General features: G+C 43.0%; 1 protein-coding gene across 2 annotated transcripts in view; it reads left to right on the plus strand.

Annotated features, from left to right (window-relative positions):
- The window catches only part of il1rapl2 (interleukin 1 receptor accessory protein-like 2), a 344,386-nt gene that overhangs the window by 225,289 nt on the left and 95,673 nt on the right, over positions 1–23,424 (plus strand). For both annotated transcript variants that reach the window (XM_047334583.1, XM_035650663.2), the window contains exons 5-6: positions 8,180–8,366; positions 8,468–8,621. In XM_047334583.1, coding sequence (XP_047190539.1) covers positions 8,180–8,366; positions 8,468–8,621 — 341 coding nt within the window. The remainder of the gene's footprint in view (positions 1–8,179; positions 8,367–8,467; positions 8,622–23,424) is intronic.

The raw sequence follows: 23,424 nt of genomic DNA on the forward strand, positions 1-23,424 counted from the left end.
GCATATGGGAAAGACTAAAATCTCACGTTTTTCGATCTACATTTTAGTCTCTACTATTTCAATCAATGATTTTGCATGTTGATGGTAACGGTTGTTGTCAAATGATCTCTGTGCCTTCTCTTCATCGCCTTGTCGTAGAGTAAAATGTTGCTGACGAACGTATTTAGCGATAGTTTTCGTTAACCAAGTTGACTCTACGTCCCTGTGGCTCCTCTTGTTGATGCGGTGCATTCCGGAGTGTTTAACGGTAAGTGAAAGGACCCTTTAATGTTATAGTCTGCGCGACATACCGCAATCGTGCGTTCAGTCCGACCGCAGAGAGAATTTTTACATTGCGTTACTTGTGCGAGTTTGGCGGCCGTTCTCTTTCTGACGCGGACGTCAGTGATGTCGGGAGGATCTCAGCACTGATTGGCTTTCACCGCGCAAAATCTTTCGCTCCAGTTAAAATATTTCAACTCGAGCGGGGTGAAGCATATGACGCAAATTTTGCATTATTCGCCTCGCCTTTCTTCGTTGGCCTAATATCACACATCGCGCAAAAAAATTGCTCGGTGTTTGTCCGATTGCACTATAAGAGTTTTTACTATTGGTGGCTATAGCAGGAGCTGAATACAAAACCTCTGACTTATTCACTTCTCAAGTTTTATATACCTGTGTGTGTGTGTGTGTGTGTGTGTGTGTGTGTGTGTGTATGTGAAGGAGTGCGCAGCTGTCCACTCTCTCTCTCTCTCTGCCTGTTAGTTAGATTGATAGTCAAATTAATCTGCAGCTCCTTCCAGGTATAAACATGCTGCCTACTGCCCAGGATACATCCCCCTCTATTAGCGCCGTAATTCAACACGCCCTCCAGCAGCCTGCCCTGATCATAGGAGGGTAATTGCAGGGAGGGTGAGCTTGATTTATTGACAGAGAGGATATGGTGGATTATAAGTGGATTTGCAGACTAATTTGTGGCTCATTTTGCATGATAGGTAATTGGAATTCATGTTTTTTTTGCAGAGCGCTCTCGGGCAAAGCACAACTACACACAGATAGTACACAAATATGAAATATTAGCGGTCAGCCAAAGTGCAGTGTGCCCAGAGTTTTCGGGGTGATGTTGCGTACCTTGAGGACACTCTGGAAGTGATTTTAGACACCATAACAGATGTACAGCAATCCTTTCAAATTAGGATCAGAGTGAGGCGATGAAAAAAGTCCTTATAGCCTCAGTACGTATTCTGTGTGTGTGTGTGTGTGTGTGTGTGTGTGCCAATGTGCCTCAAACAACACTTTCAACTGGAAAGTGAACGTCAGAGATTAGGGCTACAAGAATGGAGGGAATGTGTATAGTCTAGTTAGCAGACTTTAACGTTTGTAGAAAGCATGTTGTTGTAAAACTGTATTTTTTTCTTTCTTTAAACCTAAATTGTAATTTTCAATTTTCAAAGTTTGCAGTTCACAACTGTTTCCAGTTGCATTTTTCCGCTGGAATGTGTTTCAGCCTGGCAGCACATTCCTCATTTGTTTTAATGCATGCACATATGGAGTCATGAACACACCCATATGCACATACGGTAAGATTGAAATCTCATGCTTTATTCAAAACTGTCCTCAAATGCAAATAAAGGAAACTCTACCATTTGCTTCGCCACGTTACAAAATAACAAGCCACACGCAACAGACAACAGTGCATATCCACACACAGACACAGTGTGTGTGTGTGTGTGTGTGTGTGTGTGTGTGTGTGTGTGTGTGTGTGTGGATACACATTGTGAGAAGCAGTTTGAGTTTTAGACCAAAGGAGGGAGGTCATTTCGGGAAATTGAGGACATGTTTGTCGTCACTCACTTTTCTCATGTTTAGAATTTGGTTTAGGTTAGGTCAGGGTAAAGGTGGGGGCTAGGCATTTAGCAGTGAAGGTTGGGGTGAGGGTAAGGGGCCAGGGAATGTGAATGTGTCCTCACAAAGATAGAAGTAAAGGTGTTTGTGTGTGTGTGTGTGTGTGTGTGTGTGTGTGTACAGTACAAGACGTGGGTTTAGTGTAGAAACTTGCTGATGAAATGTTATGAATGACAGCCACTCACATTAGATGCAAAATGACAGCCGCAGATATTTCATTTCAGCTTTGAAATCTTTTTCCACCTCATTCATTTTTATATGAGGACAGGACGCAGCTGGCATTAGATTTTCAAGCAAAACCTTATTAGTTAGACACATTTGCTACAAAACGTCTGCACAAAGCAGCAAAGGATGCACATGGAAAAAAAAACACATGATAATTTGTCAGTAGAGTTGATGTGACAACTATCAAATAATGAGCAATTGTGGAGTATGGGCATAAAATGTCCACACATCTGATGTATATTTTTTAATGATCTTAAAGGACTGGTCTAACTTCTTCAAATATAAATAGAAGAAGATCAATACCCCCATATACAGTCACCCATACCCCCAGCCAGAAGGAGAATGGGTGTATTATTCCCAAAATGGCCAACTATTCCTTCAGTAATATTTTTTTGTGCAATGCTGCACTATTCAAATTATATTGAAAACAAAAGGCTGTGTCACCTCTTGTGCTGTCAGATCCTCACTCAGCCTTAAAAAATCCTAAAAAGCAATTGAGTGAACTGACCCTTTAAATTTGCTGCAGTACTCACAACACAGATGGCAAACATGTTTTTAATTCATGGGAATGCAATAATCTGATTATCTCATTTTATCTCATGAGAATGAAATGCAAACACATCTGTAATAAGATCAAGATGAACCACAAATATGTCCCAGAACAATCTAATACTTAGCTTATTATCAACTCTGTTTTCCCAGTATCTCGAGATCGTCGCTTTGTGTCCTGCAGCCATTTCCTTGTCTGCTTAATAAAGTCCTGTGCCACATAAATGTCCTCCTCCTTCCTCTTGACAGATATTCATATTAGCAGCTGTCTTCAGGGCTGAGATGCTCCACAAACAGCTTCTACTTTCAGGCAAATGTATTATCACTTTTTTGGAAAACGATATTATTAAAAAAGAGATTCCTTGGGTTCGACCAAAAAAGACCAACTCTTAGCAGCAGGGAATTTAGAAAGAACCTCCTGTGCTGTGCTGTGGTTGTGCTTGTGTTCTAAATATTAAAATGTATTTTTAATTTACTGATAAGTTAGGGTTTGACATGTTGGGAAATACCTTTCTGACTGTTATTGTTGGAAGCTAGACAAGAAGATTGACTACAAACACGTCTGTACTGAATACAACTAGGAGACTTTAGCCTGCAACCATCTTAGCTTAGCACAAAAACTACAGAAAAGTCTTGTTGTCACCATGAGCTGCAGAAAATTGTTGTTCCTGGTGCATAACCCACCATAAAACCTCAACTTTACACTTTGGTTTTTGTATGAATCAAACACAAGAGATGTTATGCTCACTGAAGTTCCTCTTGGAGGCAATGCCAATTAAAGGAAAGTTCCAACCTCGGACAGTCTGTGAAAGTACAGTGAAACTGCTGTGATGCTCGGCACGTCACGCAGGAGACGTGTGGGACGAAACGATGCAGTTTCACGTTGCGGTTGGTGCGACCTCCATCTTTCATTCATTCTGCTCCATCTCCTTCTCCTTTACTCAAGTCATTCTCTTGATTCCCGAGGATGACTCAAACGCAGTGCATGGACATGCTTTGTTGTGGGTGGTACATCATCAGTTCGAGGTAAGCTTGAATATGGTTGCAGTAATTTTACCTAATTTCAGTGTTGGTATGTCTAGTAACTGACGCTGGAAAATGACATTTCCAACATCAAGGTCAACCGGTAATGTAATTTTTTCAATAAAGTACAGCGCGGCAACAAAATGTGCTGCTCTAGTAGGTAGAGCACTCAGTACTCTGTGGTCTTTTACTCCAGGGGAATTTTACCAAGTGAAGCATTTAAATATATTCCGCAGAGCACCAGATACGAATACACCCACGCAGACACGCGATTTGCATTCGTAAGAGGTGCACAGCATGCGCTAAATGCTTCTGACACAGCGCTTGCATTGCCGTCTAATTGAATCGTCATGTTTATCCTGAGATATGCATGATACATTTCTTCTTTACATGGATGCTGTTTTTACCATTTAGTGTTTGGCATCCTGCTTTTGGGTTGAACGGGCCGAGGGGGGCGGCGGGGGACACCATGACAAGGAAAACAGAGAAGTGGAGGGACGCAGCAGAGAGGGAGACACGAGAAAGCTGCTTCGGTTCTCCTCCTTTCACATCCGCTCAGTTCAGTGTGTGTGTTACTGGCATAGATGTGCACAACAGTGTCATCAAGGCAACAAGATAAAAGAACCCCCCTTACATAAAATCCCTTTCCGCTTTTGGAAGTGTTCCTGTACCAGTGTTGTTGCGAGAGAGGACCCAGAATTTCATTGAGCTCGGATTCTACATCATCTGTAGTGAAAGTTTAACATGTGATGAATGTCCCATACGGCACAGTATGTGCCATACATAACCACACATCATAATGCAGTGTAATTTACATTGCTTACAAGTGAAGGGGGGGGGGGGGGGGGGGGGGGGGCAAAGTTATAGAAGAAACTGAGTGTTTAACCACGGTCGAGACAAAACAATCTGGCGACGAGTCACAGCTTTAATGCAGGAGATAATGAGCTTGATCAGGAACCGGTGTGCAGCCCAGCGAGGAACTCAGGAAGACCACGCCCACTTTATGTTTGCGGCGCCCCCCAAAGGATGACGGCGCCCTTGGCATTCGCCCAATGACCGGCTCTGGGTCTTGAAGCTTGATTACGAGATCCAAAATGAAGTTGTGAGTCACTAAAATAGTATTTAGCCTATGTTCTGTGTTTGCTTAGCAAACAGATAAAAATTCAGCAAACACGACAACGGAAGTGGCTTTTTAGGGGTCTCTTGAGGGCAGCAGCGATGAGATGAAAGCATAGCGCTGAGTTATTGAGATATTGTAATACCACAATGTTATTAAATAGTAAAAACATTTTCAAAATTCACTGTCAAAGTAACCTGGTTTTCGCTGCAATTATAGCAGTAATGATAATATCATACTTGTTAGACAATTATCAGGTTCTGTTCCACACTATTTATTTACTTATTACCAAATCCAATGTAAAAAAACATTAAAACTGCATCATGCATCTATAAACAAAACTTATTGTCCGTATGTGTGTCAATCAATCAATCAGGCTGTTGTCCCCCATTCCGATGAAACCCCCTTTAGGGTGCATATATATGAATATATGTGTACACGCATGAACATACACTTAAAGTTCAGCTTCCTGGTTTGAGGGTCTGGATATATATGAACACAATGTTAATGGCCTGTTGAATTCTTTATTTGTTCATGAAAAAAGTAAAACATTTGACTATAGTTTTAGTTTTTAAATGTTTTTTATATTTAATTTTGGTTATGTTATTGTAATGGGGGGGAGGATGTCAACACAAACCATTAGTCAGTCTAGGTCGACAAAATTAAAAGTGGCTCTCATGAGGGGATTTGAAAACTGTCAGGGGTTCATAAAGGGCTTGATGATGTGTGTGTCAGAGAGCGAGATGGATAGAGAGAGAAAGAATGGGGGGAGGGGGGATGGCGCAGCAAAGTAAATGTAACTGGAAAAGGTATAAGTGAATCACTGGAGGAGAAAACAAGATGCTGCGGGCTGCAGATGGATTGATGAGGAGAGAAAGTGAGGGATGGATGGATAAAAGGCTTTTCAGGCCTCTAGTTCAATGCTCAGTGGTCTTGGCTAGGTCGGTGACGGTAAAAATCCCTATGTCCCCTCTACAACACAAACACACATACAGAGGGGGGGGGGGGGGGGGGGGGGGGGGGGCAGCATTGATGGGATAAGTGGTTTTGATCCACTTAGATGAGAGGTTGTGGTTAGGGGACAATGGGGGAGTCCTGTGTGTGTGCGGTGGCGAGAGACAAAGAACGGGAGATCAATGTGGTCTTTTGTGTCTGGAGGTGAACTTGGCGGAACACACACACGCAGCGAGACCTGCACAAGCGACTGCGACTCACCTTGAGCAAAGTTGAAGTCGTCAAATCCAAAGTGGGGTTGAAACCACATTGCATCATGCAAGTCCGACCAAACTGAACAAAAAAAAAAAAAAGTTGGTTCTGTATATTTCAAAAGGAGATTCCACTCAGGCATGTACCGTCACACGTAGAGCATCACAACAACAGGACGTAGTGCGATGTCTGGCTGGCATGGGGAGCCCTAGACGCCCACGTAGCAACAATACCGATAATGAAAAGCGTCGGAGGGGCGATGCGCCCTGCACGCTTGATGACTGGACGCAGAAGCACTGGTCTCCGTTCATGTAGCTGCTGTAATGTAACATAATTATGAACATGTTTTTATTGTATTATTTCTCTAATTAACATTTATTAAGTTTTTGGCCAATTGGGAGCAGAGCACGATGCTGTGCAATGTCAGCAAACACAAAGCACTTATTTGGAGTTGTGTCTCTGGTTACTGAATGTCAGTCGAACAGCAGAGAGCAAACAGAAACCGCAGTCAGGTGACAATGTTCTGTGTTCGTCATCATACGAGAGTCCCTCACACATTACCCAGTTAATTCCTCCTGTTTCAAAAAGTGTTGATTTGTATTATTCTGACTTCATTCGTCAGGGACCTCTATTAATGTTTGCCAAAATGTAGTTATTCACCACTTTTTAAGATTTCGATTTTAAGTCAGCAGTAGTTTTCCAAAGAGTGTGACTGTTTTCACGTCGTACACGACAACATGAATTATGTTTTGTCAATTTGCTTACTTTTAATAAGATTTGTCTGTGTTACTCTTGGTGAACTTTGTCGTTGATGTTTTCTTTGATTGCCCTTCCTTGTGTGTGTGTGTGTTGTGTGTGTCTCTGTTGGTGTCAAGTTATTTCCATGGGGCCCCCTTGTGTCCTGTCCATCTCGAGTTTGGTATTTCCTGTTTTATTTTGCATCCACTTCCTGTTCTCCTGTGTCTTACTTGGTCACGTCACCTTTTCTTGTGATTGCCTGTGATTGTCTGCACCTGTTCCCAACGTGTCCCACCTGTGTCTCATTAGCTCCGCCCACCTGTCTATATAGTCTTTGTGCTTCGGTTGGTTCGTCTGCTTAGTTCGGTGTCAGCTCTGCAATGTGTTGCTCTGCTCCCAAGTTTTTGCCTGAAGTTTGATTTTGTTTATTTTTCCTTTGAAGAATGGAAATCTGTTTTTGGTTTCTTTTTTATCAAATACTGCTTTTTTTCCCCCCTAACCTGCATTTGGGTCCTCCTATGGCATCGGGTCACCATACATTAGAACACTTCTCTGATCTTTCTTGAAATTGGGTCCATCAGTGACACATGACATCAGGATTACTGGTGAAGTTTGTTCTTATCATTCATCACAGCGGTAAGTAACAACTGACAACTGGGATTATCCCTAAAAAGTGCGAAAATGACTTACCCCGTTTTAAAAATGTAAAATTGTCATAAAATTCAACAAAAACTATAAAGTATAAATTCTCTTTGAACCTGTGAAGCGCTGGTGTAAATAATACAGTTAGAAAGGATGTAGTTGCTCGCTGAGAAAGTTTAAAAGAGCAAAGTCATAGTTAACATCAGTTCCACATGGATCGACCTTTTAGCAACCGCCACGTGGACAAAATAGGCTACAAGTCATGAAGGCAATACACAATTTTCCGAAAATTGTGCCCTCACACAATTTAAATTCTCATAAAATTGGGTTTTGTTTTGTTTTTGCTGGAGGTTGTATAACCCGTAATTTTATTCTGGATGCCGGCATCTTCAACGTTGTCAGTGAAACAGTGAGATGTCAGAGGGGCCTGTAATTTCAAGAGAATGCTCACAACAGCACCGAATGGTCCACACAAAATCCTACTGTTCCAGGACAATTGGAGGAATCACACTTGTCGCCGTCGTCATGACCTCGTGCAAGGATGAACAAATCTGCTCACATCACATCCAGGCAGATAAAACTGAGGATGACCTGTATATGAATACAGACGGCACGTTTGCGTTGTATTTCTGATGCGGACTAGTTAAAATTCACAACTCGCAACCTAAGGTTTTATTGGTGATTTTTCACTTTTTTTATACACTATTCTCCCCTCGGAAGTTTAAAAGTCTGCCAGTGTCAATAGAGCAACATGATGAAACACTCTCCCTGTGTCTTTGGTTGTAATCTACTCAGGAACTCAACATACTGCATGAAGGTGTCCATGTCGATGACGGTGGAGGAGAGCGACGAGGGGAGATGCTTCAGCAGCAAAATCCGCCATCTGGAGAAAGCCGAGATAACGCACAGCAAAATGATCAGCTGTCCTGATATCGAAGACTATATGGCTCCATACAAACAGCCTCAGATGACCTGGTATAAGGTACGGCACACACAGACACACACAACATTTAGAGGGGCAATACCTACAGCGTGTGCAGACTGTTGGTGACGGGATCACTTCTGTCTGCCCCGTCCTGTCAGGAGTGTGAGCGCGTCGAATGGAGAAGTTCCATCATGCTGAACACCACGCACCTCTGGATACCTGAGGTGGAGGAGGGCGATGGGGGAAATTACACGTGTGAGTTACAGTACGGATCCAGGGTGGTGCGGCGGACGACGCAACTCAAAGTGACAGGTAGGACGCGGCGCGCGGATGCGGAACACGTCACAGAAAAGGAAATTATTCAGGAGCATAATCTTTATCGGAGAAAATGTGATTCGGCTGTTGTACTGGCAGGATTGAACAGAGAACATACACATCTGCAGAAACTTGTTGCTGAGCAAACTGCTGCCCAGTCTGCTCTCCACGCGTCGCTTGGAATATTAAAGTAAGAATTCATTGGCGATGAAACAAAGAGAAACTGGTTTAATGGAGTGGCAGCTTGTGGATTTTCTATTGTTGAAGTCAGCAGGTGATGGTTTTGAGAGAAAAGACTTGAACTGGACTAAGTTTTGGTTTTCAAAAGCATCTTGTGACTATATTTTTAACACATAACAGTTTCTTAAAGGGGACCTAGATATACTAAAGTGGTTTGCTGTAAAAACCCTCTTTTCATACATTACAGTGTTGACGAATGAGTTATACAGGCGAAATGCCACTCATGTTAGCCAGCTTGTCATTACATTTCCTGCAAAATATAAAACCGCGAGCAGCAACAAAAGCGAAACAAACCTTTTGTCGGCTGACAGAATCACTGCAGCGAGTCCATTCCTCACACTTTTGTCTGTGTGACAGATTTGCTCCCCGGTTGATTTCTGCAGAAAAATACCCCGAGAGAAGCTTAAAAAAGTAGTTTTCACTCATCACGCTTTATTTCCTCTGTGGCAGCGGAACATGTGTCAGCAGCCTTCAGAGAAACTCTTTCTCCATTCTTTCGCCATTAAAAAAGAATATCTGAACGCAAAGTCATCTGTAGGGACTTCCCTTTAAACCTAAATTTGACTAACAAATAACGTCTCATATCAAGGTCATCACGGTATCTGCTCTCTCCAGAGCGGTGCAGAATGTTTCCGTTAATTTGGTTGGGGCACTTGGCAAAGATATTTAGGCCGCAGGATTTTTACGATGGAAGGGAAACTCTAATGGGTGGTAAAATCAGTTGTAGTGACAGAATCCCTGTATCCGATCTTTCTTCATGTTGAACTGATGAATTGTATGTTCACTAAAACAAGTCAGGATGGGAGCGTGTCTATGTTCCCTCAGCCCTGTGTTCCCTCAACCCTATGTTCCGTCAACCCTATGTTCCCTCAATCCTATGTTCCCTCAGCCCCGTGTTCCCTCAACCATGTGTTCCCTCAACCCCATATTCCCTCAGCCCCGTGTTCCCTCAACCCTATGTTCCCTCAATCCTATGTTCCCTCAGCCCCGTGTTCCCTCAACCATGTGTTCCCTCAACCCCATATTCCCTCAGCCCCGTGTTCCCTCAACCCTATGTTCCCTCAGCCCTATGTTCCCCTCAGCCCTATGTTCCCTCAGCCCTATGTTCCCCTCAGCCCTGTGTTCCCTCAACCCTATGTTCCCTCAACCCTATGTTCCCTCAGCCCTATGTTCCCTCAGCCCTGTGTTCCCTCAACCCTATGTTCCCTCAACCCTGTGTTCCCTCAACCCTGTTCCCTCAACCCTATGTTCCCTCAGCCCTGTGTTCCCTCAGCCCTGTGTTCCCTCAGCCCTGTGTTCCCTCAGCCCTGTGTTCCCTCAGCCCTGTGTTCCCTCAACCCTATGTTCCCTCAACTCTATGTTCCCTCAACCCTGTGTTCCCTCAACCCAATGTTCCCTCAACCCTATGTTCCCTCAACCCTATGTTCCCTCAGCCCTGTGTTCCCTCAGCCCTGTGTTCCCTCAACCCTATGTTCCCTCAACCCTATGTTCCCTCAGCCCTATGTTCCCTCAGCCCTATGTTCCCTCAACCCTATGTTCCCTCAACCCTATGTTCCCTCAGCCCTATGTTCCCTCAACCCTATGTTCCCTCAACCCTATGTTCCCTCAGTCCTGTTTTCCCTCGGCCTTACATAGGGTTTAATTTTGATGCAGGGGAAATTTAATAGAAATGAGGGAACATAGGGCCAAATTTTTTGCGGGAAATCCTTGTGGGAACATAGGGCTGAGGGAGCATAGGGTCTGATTTTGATAAGGGGAAAAGTTCATTAAAATGAGCGAACATGGAGCTGACCCCATCAGGATGGGTTTGGTAAACTGACTGTTGTCATAGAAACGTCAGTGGGCTCGAACCATGGCAGAAATATGTTCTCTGCCCTCTTTCAATATACAGTGGATTTCTCAGAGACTCCATCCGTTATTTTGACAGATGCCCAGACTCAGCGATACATCATTCATCATTACTGCAGCACTTTTAAAGTTTTCCTTGAATGCACAACGCAAAGCTGCTTGAAAAAAAAAAAAAGTGAATACATTTACATACCTGCGTTTGGTGTATTTGTCTTACTCCCAGATTAAAAGGAGATTCATGCGTCGGGTGAGTCTTGACATAACTTTGAAATGGCAGTAACATCTGCATTTGGCTGTTATGAGATTAAACTTGTGTGTGCGCGTGTGCGAGCTACTGTCTCTTTGATTATGTTTATGTTCCTACTTGTGCACTTATTGTTGTGCCATATGTTGGTGTCTGCGAGCAATGACAACACACTACACACACACACACACACACACACACACACACACACACACACACACACACACACACACACACACACACACACACACACACACACACACACACACACACACACACACACACACACACACACACACACACACACACACACACACACTGTCTTTGTTTCATTTCACACTGTTTGACCCGTGCACTCAGATTAACCTTTGGGAACACACACACACAAACACTGAGTGATCTTCCAGATGAGCAGCGTGGAGTTAAAGTGGATACGGCACCAGTGGTTTCCTTTTAGCATACGCTGTCTTGCATCTAGTCCTCCATATCTCGTACAATCTCGAAATCCCAAGGCCAAAGTCTTGCACTCTGCGCTGGGGTTCAGATGTACAGCCACCTCTTGTTCAGCAGAGCCAATACGAGCGGCAATCGTTTCATTTGGCAGTGAATTATTCGGTGCCACATTTTTCTGGCTTCCCTTTATCTTACGCCCATGTGGAGGGAGATAACAGCAGAAAGGTGAAATCACAGCCTTTCCTAAAACCTTTTCTCACCGCACTGCTGAGGAAGTCGTGTCTGTTGTTGGCGCCCATGTAGAGTTGACGCACTGGAACATCTCTCTGGTTGTACTTGAAGCGTGACTTAACACTGTGATCAGATTATTTCAAGATAAATAGCTCAAAAGCATAAAAATGCAACAATGTGTGCTAGAGGTTTCCTGAATTTCAGCATCAAATGTATCTTGTACATTGACATTTTCCAATTAATACTATTCATATAAATGGAAATTAAGCACACACAACAGTCAAAAGATCAGACTCTAGCAATAAAAGCAGGTACATGCGAAGAAAGACTGAGATTCAATGCTTCTCTTGGCCTTTTCTCTCATAATTAAAAACTTAGAATTTTTTTTATTCTATTTTAATCCCTGGGAGGTTTGTCAATGTGTTCAAGGAGATGTACTGTGTCACCAGTCTGAACTTACACGATAAACTGTGTTGTTGGCTAATAGGGACTCAAGGGGACAGTGACCATCACGATGATGCCGTGCTGAAAATAGTCTACATCAGTTGGATTTTCTCCCACTTCAAACTATGATTCAAAGTCACGGAAGTTTTATGAGCTGGCTAAAAAAAAAGCTGCTGGACTCTACACGCTACTTATCTTCTGCATCACCCGTGTGTTGTTTCTTGTCATTATCAGATAAGTTACAGAAAGGAGCAGGGAAGCAAACTAACATATGGGGATACAATATAAGCTTGAATGAACTGAGCAGCATTCGTCCGTGTGTGTGTGCTGAGTGTGCGTGCGTGCGTGCGTGCGTGCATGTCAGCTGGATGCTACACACACAATATGCTCAGAGGCCAATTTTATCTTGTCCTATTTAGAAAGCCAGACTATCTCTCTGGCTCTTATTACTTTCTTTCCTCTTTCTGCATCTCCCTCTTCTCTCCCTACAGTCACACATTAAGACCTTTGACTCTCCCTGTCAGCCTCCTTTTCTCTCCCATTCCTGCAAAATAGTGAGCTTAGGGCCAATTCCGGCCATCCCGTATCCAATCTTCATTACCCCGCAAGCGTGACTGTGTACATGCGTGAGTATATACGGTGTTTATCCTCGCGTATACTTCCATCTCTGACATCCGACTTGCTGCTGAGGATTCCCTGTGTCACGGTACTTTCAGCGGCATCATTTGCCGTCGCAAAAGATCCCACAGGGTCATTCAAGGATTTCTTCAACTTCAGCTGGCTATCTGCTGCAGCAGCAGCAGCAGCAGCAGCAGCAGCAGCAGCAGCAGCACGCCTTCACTGGAAATGAGTGTCAGTAAAAGCGGCCCCCGAGACATCTGTCAATGTGTGCCAGCCAGGCCTTGGAAAAAACATCTCCGCCCTTGATCCTGTAGTTAGGTCTGTGTCTCTTGGCAGCAGGTTTTATTGCCGCGCTTTCAACATTAAATGGAGATTAAAGCAAAGACACAAGGCGGAGCCTGCAGATCAGCTGTTGGCTGTAACGTTGATTCCTGCAAAATAGACTGAGCCGGGAAGAAGATCTGGAAATAGACTGGGGCCGAGGGGAAACCTGCGCTATAGTGAGGGAATGTTGTAAAACGTCACACTGGCGATGTGCCTCATTCAAAGCTTCCTACTGTTCTTTTTCAGCTTTTAATTAAGTGCTGCACCTGAGGGGAGTGTACACTGTTGAAAAGCTGGGTAATCTCTTGTGTTTACAATGCTGTTCAGTTCCCAAGCCTTGGGATATCCTCGGATCTAGACTGCTTATGTCACATTATTTGACTGTATAATGGTTCCTGCTTGCTATCTCAATGTAAAGCATGGCCATGAGTTCAGTTGTACTGTGATTAAAAAGGCAAAATAGAATGGAACACAATAGAATTTGATCCAAAGCCTGCCAGTACAGAGAGACTGATGTGAAATGGATTTCGCCTTTACTTTTTGTCAGGTTACATCGAGTGCGCTGTAAAAACAATTAATTTAATTTTAATTATTTTTAAAATGCCAAAATTGCATTTCTTTTTGTCGTATGTATTTATTAGCTCACAGATCTGATGTACTCGTCTGCATCTGCTCTCGGTCTCTTCAGTGGAGCAGAAGTGGATGTTCCTGTCACATACATCATGTACGGTTCCATTGCACTCAGTTGCAGTTTGCTTCTACAGACACTTCCACCTCAGCCAATCATCTACAGATTTTCTGGCATTCGGGGTAATGTCTGTCTCTCCGTTTCTTTTTCATGTCTGCAAAAAAAATGGTGTGCTAATCTGTCCAAAGGTTGGACAGATGAGACATTTTAGTCTGGACAAAAGTGGTAGACTGACAATCTGGAATTGCTATGCAACCATCGCCACAGCTGACATTTTACTTTCAGCCTGTTCATTTCAAGTGGTCCCCTAGTCTGAGCTGAAATGGTCAGATCCGTGCATGAATGGCAAAGAGTCCGATCAAAGGATGGAAGACAGAAAACTTAATTAGGACAAACGGACTACAACAAAACAAACTATATCAGCACGATAAACTATTCACCCATTCACTTTGTTTAATCTAGCTAAATTGAAGAGCTCTCAAGAGCCTCTTCAATGAGTCCTGCAGTATTATAATGACTAACACCCTACTGCTTCAACAGATTGTTGATGCCTGGTGCAGGTCCGGCATGACGCATACCCTAAGCGGCCTCTGGTGGCCCCCCTGTGGCCACCAGGGGGCCCCCAAGGGGAGATTGGTATGTTGTAAGCTACACAGCTACAACTAATAACGTTGACTATGGGTTTGTTAGATGTACAGAAGGTGTGCGAACGATCAAGCATTGACAACAGCACTGGTGGCGGTGGGCAGTGGCGGCGCCAGAGGGTAGCTCGGTGTTGCTGTAGCAAACCTCTAAACATCTCTGCAAACGGGAGCTTGCGCTATGGCACCCGGTGCCTCAGCGGGCGGGTCGTACCGCAGCCTGTACACCGCCTACATGAGCCCGAACATGGGTGGAACGTGGCCGGCGTCCCCCTTCGATAGCCCGGTCCTCCACGGTCTCCGAACCGGTGCAACTCCACCAGGCACAACACGGCATCCACCATCTGTGAGGAACAGGGAAATAAAGTAAGCTACTTTTTAAACTTTACTTAAAAGTTCTGTAAGAGACATGCTGAATATATATTGCTTCAATTATTTCTGCAATTTCTCTTTGTCATATGAAACCCGGACTGTTTTTACTAGTACGAGTTCTCTTTATTACATTGACAGCATCAGTCTCTTTTTTGGTGAAACTTAACGAAATAAGTGTGTGAGCCGGTCCTGCATAGCGTGCGGGGGTTGGGGGTCGGGGGTCATGTAGCAACTAGAAAGCAACAGCAGTAAAAAAAAAAAAAGCTGGTGCCGCCAACGGCAGTGTGGGCCCCTCAAATCCAATTCTGCTTAGGACCCCATATAAGCTATGGCAGGCTTTGGCCTGTACCATCACTATCTGTTAAAAAGGATGATGCTAATCATTGCTAATGTAGAGTTTGACCAAAGACCTTTGACAGCAGTAGCCTGTTAATATAAACAAATTAGAGCTCCTTTATGAAATCTTACCCACGTTATTCAACCACATTATTATTTTGCTGTGTTCATCAACATGCAGTTGTTTGGTATTCTGTGTGATCTGTGTGAGACACGCACAAATACTGAAGCAAACATAAACAGATGAAGCACATACACGGTCCGCTGGGTTGGTCGGATCTGATTGGGTCAGAGCAGGGGTAACCCGGGGTCAGTGGAGGAGAGATACACGAGTGAGGAAACGGAGAGAGATACACATCAAGAAAGGGAATAAGGAATCAGTAAATTAAAAAAAGACAGGAAAGAACAAGACATTTGAATGAAAGCACAGTGAAGTCAGATACATTGAGAATGGAGGAGGGTAATGAGAAGCTGGCTTTTGAAATCATACTCTTCATAAGAAAACACTTGATATCACCTGAAGTGAAAACTGAACAGTGCATGAGGTCAAATGATGGTGTCTCAGCTAGTTTCATCAGCTGACCTTTGAACCTGGGTTATTGTGTTTTATTTGTAATTCAGGTTTCACAAAATGAACCAAGACACGCACCAAATTCAGGAAAAATAATGCGGTATCAAAAGTGGGAACATGCCAGGAAATGGCTAAACTTATAATTTGAAGTGTTGTTTGAAGAAGTTTCACAGTTGCGCAAGTGGGAGAGATACATGACGAAATAGAAATAACATAGATGTAAATGATTAGATGAATAGACTGATAGAGCAAACTAGGGAAGGAGGGTTGTAAAGCTGTTTATCAGTCTATCACAAATTTAAGCCAGAAAAAACATTCCCTGAAACATTCATGAGGATGCTAGAGACATGAGAGATATGTAGGATTTATTTGTAAATGAGACATTGAGATTAATTTCCGTCGCAGACTGAAAACTCACTTGTTCAGACTGCACCTTACTCCCTGAATTTATTATATATATATTTTTAAAAAGCACTTGAAGCTGGGTTTTTTTGCCTATTTGACAAATGTTTATGTACTCTTTTGATTCTTGCAATTTTTGGGTAATATCTACATGCACTTATTGTAAGTCGCTTTGGACAAAAGAGTCTGCTAAATGATTGTAATCTAATTTTTCTTAAATGATACAGGTTCATACGGTTAATTTAAGTGACAAAATAAGTGAAAATGAAAAAAGAACATTATAAAAAATAATAATCATGATAATAATAATGAAGCCAGTGGTGGGGTCGTCATCATCCACTGAATCATGTCACTGTAATGGTCAAGATTGACAGAGTCTTCAGAAGTGAGAGACATAAATCATTGTTTCTTTATTTTTCAGACAGAGGGACAGAGAGAATCAGACAGACTGAACTCTCTAATCCTGTTTTTTTATCCTCTCCGTCCCACAGTGAAGAGCTCCACCAGCCCTGAGCTGCCTTCAGGAAAAATCTGTTACTCTCCTGCACCACAGCTATGTGTGTGTGCATGTGTGCGCGCGTGTGTGTGCATGCATGCAAGCCCGTGTGTGTGTCTGCCCACAAGCCTGTACAAACAAGAGTAGGTGTATCATGATGTATCTGACACTGTGAGTGCACATGTCTTTATGTGTGTATAATACCAAACATTAGGACAACTGAGTCTACATCTTGGGAAATGGACAGTGAACGTAAACAGGACAGCACTGAAGGGACTGTGTAGTAAAAAAAATCAGCTATAATTGTGCAATCTATTAACAATTTAAGTGAATTGTAATCGCAGACACACACATTCTGTTCGATGGAAAATGAAACATGTCAGAGCATGAAACAATGGCTTTCAGCTTCATGTGTATAGGGGCTAGGAGTTTTCTAAAAATATATATATTTTTTATTTTGTATTATTATTTATCCTATGTTATTGTGAACAGACTTCTGAAAAAAACATGGGGAATCCATAATGATTAATACTGTAGATTCTTGGGCATAACTGTGGAGTCCAGAGTCAAATCTCAGAATAGAGCCCTGATCGTCAGGAAATATTCATCCTGTTCACCGGTTTTTGATGCCATCACGACGTGTCCTGATTGGTGGAATGAGTTTATCCCCCTCCTTGCATGGACAAAACGGCACAAGACACGTTCCATTCATAATAGATGAGAATTAATTTCAGCTTCACCTATCAGGCCGCTGTTATTCAGTAAACAGCCAGTGAAGTAGATATTGCTGAGGTAGACCTGATTGCTAGGCTACTCTCTAATAATAAGCTGACAGTTAGATTTGTAACGTCTTTACAACGTGTGAGTTGAAATCATAAATTTGTGTTTAATATTTTCTGATGAGGAAGGTTACGGTGTCCTCTCTGCCACAGTGAAAGATTTAATCACTAGTCCCAATAACTTTTCATCTGTATTCTAATTTTTTTTATTTATTTAGAAATACACATAGGTGGATGGAAACCTACAAGCATCACTGTATAGACCAGGGGCAGCCATCTTTGGCTACATGGTAGCTTTCTTGAGCACACATTCAACTAACTTGGACATGTAGCGAGTTAGCATCTGTTCAACGCCACATACTGTTTGTTTTCCCTGACCTTGTGTGGCTCCAGTTAACATACATTTTTTCTAGATTTACTGCAGGTGACATCATCGTCGTCTTCTTCTGCATACTTTTTCCTCTACCAATTCTCTCTCTCTCTCTTTCCTTTTCTTTTCTTCTCAGTCTCTTCGCCCCCCCTTAGCCATGTTTCAAAAAAAAAAAAAAAAAGCCTCATCCATATTTCAGAGGCATTTCAAAGTAAAATGTGTGTTGGCATAAGTACACAGCATTCGGGCTAAATTTAACACTGCCGAGGATTCCTGTGCCTTTGTATTTGTATGTGTTTGTGACTGTGCGCGAGGAGAGACAGACGGGGACGGGGAGGCGGAGATGGAGAGACAGGAAAACGGAAGGACAAAGAAAGAGAGGGGATTTACTGTGGCGCAAAATGTTTATAACCTCGTTGGAATAATGTGAAGCCTATAATGCAACATTACTTCCCCTGCATGACAGTTCCCCCCTCCCACGCGCACACACACATACGCACACGCGTACACACACACACAATCTCTCTCTCTCCCTGTAGGACATGGGACACATTATAAGATTCAATGTCTTTCTTTTCCGCTCTCGCTACCTGTCCCTCCACTGTCACGCTATTGTTTTCCCTTTTACTTCCTCTGTCTCTCGTCTTCTCTCCATCCTCTTCTCACTCTCATGTTAGACGATATTGTTGTTTCCTTCCATGCAGTGTTTTAGTGTTCTCCTCTCCTTTAATTTCACTCTCCATTCCTTGCTCTCCTCTCTCTCTCAATTTGGCACACGTGTGCGCATGTGTGTTGTTGTTGTTGTTGGGTTTTTTCTTTTCTTGGTGCGTGTGGTAAGGGCCCATGACCTAGTTAGAGACCCACCTCCTAATTCATTGTGAAATTGGCTCTGTTCTCCAAACACAGCGGGACTCGATGAGGTTACCACAACACCGCACACACACACTTTCTCACACACACATAATAAGGATACACACTCTTCCTATCAACATGACTTTGCAGCTTAATTTGAAAGCGAGACAGGGAGACGGTAGGGGACAGAGGGGAAAGAGACAAACATCCCCAAGAACAGAATATTTTGCTGTTGTTTTGGGATGTTTGAGAGTAAGAATTCATTCATCTTAATGTCAGAGCTCCGTGCATATTCACTGTTACATTTAAAAGATGCATGACGCCAATTTTAGACTACGCCCGGATTGCATCCCCACAGCAATCCAGGGCAAAGGGCTCGGGGCACGCTTATATTTCTAAAAAGGTCGTGGCATCAAGGTGCCAGGAGCTTTCAGTGATGAGGGCTGAACATTGTCCCTCAACTCAAATCAAATCACTTTGCTCAAACCGAGAGACAATGCTTTAACTGTTTCCTGCTAAATGAAGAGCTTCTTAAATATAATCTCTTTCATTCAGATGATATCTGGGAAGTTATAATGTGGCTTCCTTTGTCTCCTTCCATTATAAAATGGAGAATTGTGACATTTCGCGAATTTATTTCTAAAGAAAATATAAAATTCTTGTTTTGGAAGATTTAATACTCTTTATAGATAAGCTCAACAGATTCTGTTTATTTAGCAACAAACTCATACCAAAAATGCAGATGCGAAAGAAAGATTAAGCGAGTCATAAACTACTGAATTTACTGTTTGAAAAAAATCATTATAGTTAAATGTTGCATACGCTGATGTGGTTTGACAGAAAACAGTTAGAATGTAAAAGGAATGAGTCATGCTACCTGCCACACGTTATTTGTAAATCATCACTTACATATTTTCTGAATGAAATATTAGGGTTATCTTTTCTAGATATATATAGATGTACTTTATTGATTCCAAACTGGGAAATTCCTTGTAATTTCTCATCTCTCTTAGAATAAAAATCCTCATGAGGAAAATGACAGTGTTACATGATGACAGCACCACATACTGTACAGTAACCTCTTAGTGAGGAGGCTGAGGTGAAGGACTTCTGCGAATCTTAACCAAGTAGTTGTCGATAGGTGAACTGCTATTGTAGAGGTGCACACATGACTCTGTTTTGTGATGTCATATAACTTGACAAAGGATGTCATCCTGTCAATAAGGGAGTCGACTCAAAAAAAAGCCTCTGTGTTGTTTAGGAGTGACAGTGTGGTTGTGGAATTACTGACAATCAAAATGCTCTGTGTTTTTGTCCATGTCATTCGGGCTCTTTGATTCGACTCATCCCACTGATCACAGGTGGGTAAGGGTTAAGGTTCAGCTACATACACTGACAAACAATCAGTTAACTGTACCACCAACGTATCCGGAGGCTCCCATGGGTTCTTCAAATTAAATGGCAAAATATGTCATTCACAGCTGTCCTCCCGAACAGAAGTGTTTGATGTAACTACTATCAGTGACAAGGCACATAAATGACATGGTTTGAAAATAGGTTTGACCAAACCATCCGTTCGTACTTCCTCTCCACGCAGACAACTCCAGAGCAGCATGGCAGCCTTTGTTCCTTTGCCAGAGGACTGTGTGTTATGATCCGAGAGAATTCACTGGGCTCTCTGAGGCAGAAGAAAGAGACGGAAGCGGGTGAAGTTTGAAGGGATTTATTGAGAGAACTGGCAACAAGAGCTGAGACTGTGAACAGGAGCTTATAGGTAACATAGTCCAGAAAGCGGAGCAGGTATTTTTTTCCGATTGAAGGGAGCAGTTTGTCAGGTAACTGAGACCGGGAATTATGGCGAGGTGAGTCTTCCAGAATCCGAATTTAACCGACGGAGCAGAAAATGAGGCGTGGCAGGCAGGAATGCAGAGCAGAGGAATCTGAGCTTTGCAGGTACATATAGTCTGAGAGGCGAGTGGTCTTGGGCACAAGTAGACAGGTGTAAGTACAGAGACAGAGCAGGCGAAAAAACACAAAACAGAGTGTTAAAGGGCCAGTAGGCAATTTTGGAGAACGCTCGTTTCTCTCTCAGTGGTTGTCGTGATTTTACTGCTCTGACCTCCGTTATGGCAGTCCGACGCACTAACCACTTGCCCTAAACGCCACCCGCTAGCGCGTTTCTATTTTCTACTTTCAACGAGTGATGTTTACAAACTGCACACGCACTGTTGCGTGGTGCGGTCCGCACCATTTCTTTGTTCAATTTACAGAGCCTGGGCTGAGCCGAAAACCCAGATTTTTTGGGGGTGCTCACACAAAAGCGACAGCTAATTGACAGTGAGGAAATATTCAAAGTGTATTGCTTTAGAATTGCTTACTGCCCCTTTGAGATGATAACGGCTGCCGTAGAGTTTTCTAGCACAGAGTGGGTATGAGGACCTGGCCAAATCTTGACTCGTATAAACTGCATCTCGCTTGTTGAGTTGAATAGGTGATTAGGCCCAGGTATGCTGGTGGTATGCCCGGAAAACCACACGCACAAATAAGAGCACAGACCAAACATGGAGAGAACAAACAAGACAGCGAAGAAATATAAGGGAAACGGAGCACAATGATTCCATAACCACACTTGTCACTCAAAAAAGCAAACATATGTTGTTTTGTGGCATTTGCTGGAAAATGACTGATGATCCGTTTTTCCTTTGACAACTGTCTCGGATGGAGCCTGTGTATTGTATCATAAATTATTTGGTATGATGGAATTGGTCTGTGCAGGAGAACAAGTTTCCAAAGTGCAGACCTGGGGTCACACTTGGAACATACAGTATATCACCCGGAGAACGCCTCTGTTGCACAGGGAGAACAAACTCATCCCCTGTCAAGTTTCTTTGTGTCACAGTTAAAGACTTTTTTTAAAATCTCCACATCCATGCAGTTTTGATAGATACCCGATATGGATTTTGCCATGAATTGCTGTACCTGAAAAATCCTTGTAGAAAGAGCAGAAGCACATTGTCGTGTTCTTGTGCTAATTAATGTCCTTAAAGTTTGCTCAATCAGCCGATGGTGACAAAAATGGCGCTTCCAATGGTGAAACCGCTGTGTCCTTTTCTTGGATGAAAGGGAAACCGCATTGGAACAAACTTCTCAGCACGGTTTTCTGTTTCCTGGACACTACAGAGGATAAACACAGACAATGCAAGGCTAGGAAGAAGAAGAGTGACAGACAGCTCAGATAGTGAGTTTTCAACCGACTATGTCCTTGAACCGATAAATCACAGCGAGGAAATTGGGGTTGTCTACTCCCTTATCACACACACGCACATTTCAGCTGTTATTTAATTCAGTCTATCTATTTACACGTGGCGGTAAAGTAATGAAAAAAGTGCTCAAAGAGTGCAGTGAAACTAAGGAACTGGGTGGTGCACCATCACCGTGTCTTAAATGGGTGTATATTGTTATCATCAGCTCAACCATATCAGTAACCCTGATAAGGCAACTTACTTCAAAGTCATGAAACCATGTAAATATGATTTGACCTTACTTTTTCTTACTGTCCATGGTTTTGTTGAGGTTCTGTGTTGCATAATTATTGCTGCATCGCACGCTTGTCCTCTGGACCTCTGGATTCAGAGACATAATGGGAAGGAATGTGTTTATTCGGGACAGAATCACAATTTTTTTGAGAGGTTTTCTCGACCAAAGTTGTGGAACAACTGGAAAAACATTTCCATCATGCGAGCCATTCTGCTGGCATGGCTAAAAACGTAAAACCTCTGGTTTCCCTAGAGAGTAAAGAGAGGGATAATCTGTCCTTCCATCAGAAGAGAGGAGGTCAAGGTCATGTCTCTGGTCCGGCAGACGTCCACCTTGCTGCATTATCCATCAGCAAGACACTGAGCCCCCTGTTGTACCTGACACTTTGGCCTCTTTGACCTTTGGCCTCTATGTGAAGGGAGGGGAGGGGGGTTAATCAGCTCAGTTTTTCCTTTGTGACATAAGCACATATTTTAACCTCGTGAATGAAACTTCAACGTGTTCAGGATCAGTTGACTTCGGCTATTTTAGCATTTTACTCCAAACAGATGTGTGGAGTGATGAAAGTAGGCAATAGCATTAAATATTCAAATTAATCATTTTGAACAACCTGTTCACTTCTTAAGGATTAGCAGAGTGGGTATTATGCAGCAGCACATCAAAGAGGCTAGTTTAACTGTGGAAAAAAGGTTGCTGCACCAGACTCATGGTTAAAAGGGGTTAAACTTACTGTATTTTCCTAACTAATCATGGGGGAGTTTGGGGCGTAGCCCATAATACACTCTCGCATTGCCTTTGAAAGCCAGGTGTGCTTGCACCTTGGTGAATATAACGGTGGATCTCCCTGCAGAGGAAATAGCTTTACTATATGTACGAGCAGATCATCTGTGTGTGTGTAAGAAGCAGGGTGTATGAACGTATTGCACCCACCTATGTATCTTAGTAATGCACCTATAAAATAACACTGAACTTCTGCAACACTGGCTCAGACCAGAGGGTTTTTATTGGCAAAATGATGTACAATCACTGTGTCCACTGCCTCAAGATAGCAATAATCCAACCACGCCTCGCAGTAAGACCAACATGGGTGTTCAGAAGGGCGCAAGCATTTGCTAAAAATTGACCATTGTGTTGTTCTGAAGCTGGCTGAGAGACATGTTGGCTTTGCTCTGGTGTCCGACCGGCCCAAAGACACTAAACATTAGGGAGACGCTATGGACCTCAGAGAGGGCGATAGAAGCAGTCGGGTCTGCGAAATATTTGGTTTGATCTTGTGCCTTTGGATGAAGACAGGGACAAACACAAGACTGCAAGAGCCACAATTAGTCTCTCCCTCTCTTGTTTGTCTCGG

This window comes from Scophthalmus maximus, chromosome 9 (genome assembly GCF_022379125.1).
Source record: "Scophthalmus maximus strain ysfricsl-2021 chromosome 9, ASM2237912v1, whole genome shotgun sequence".
In the NCBI taxonomy this organism is placed as follows: domain Eukaryota; kingdom Metazoa; phylum Chordata; class Actinopteri; order Pleuronectiformes; family Scophthalmidae; genus Scophthalmus; species Scophthalmus maximus.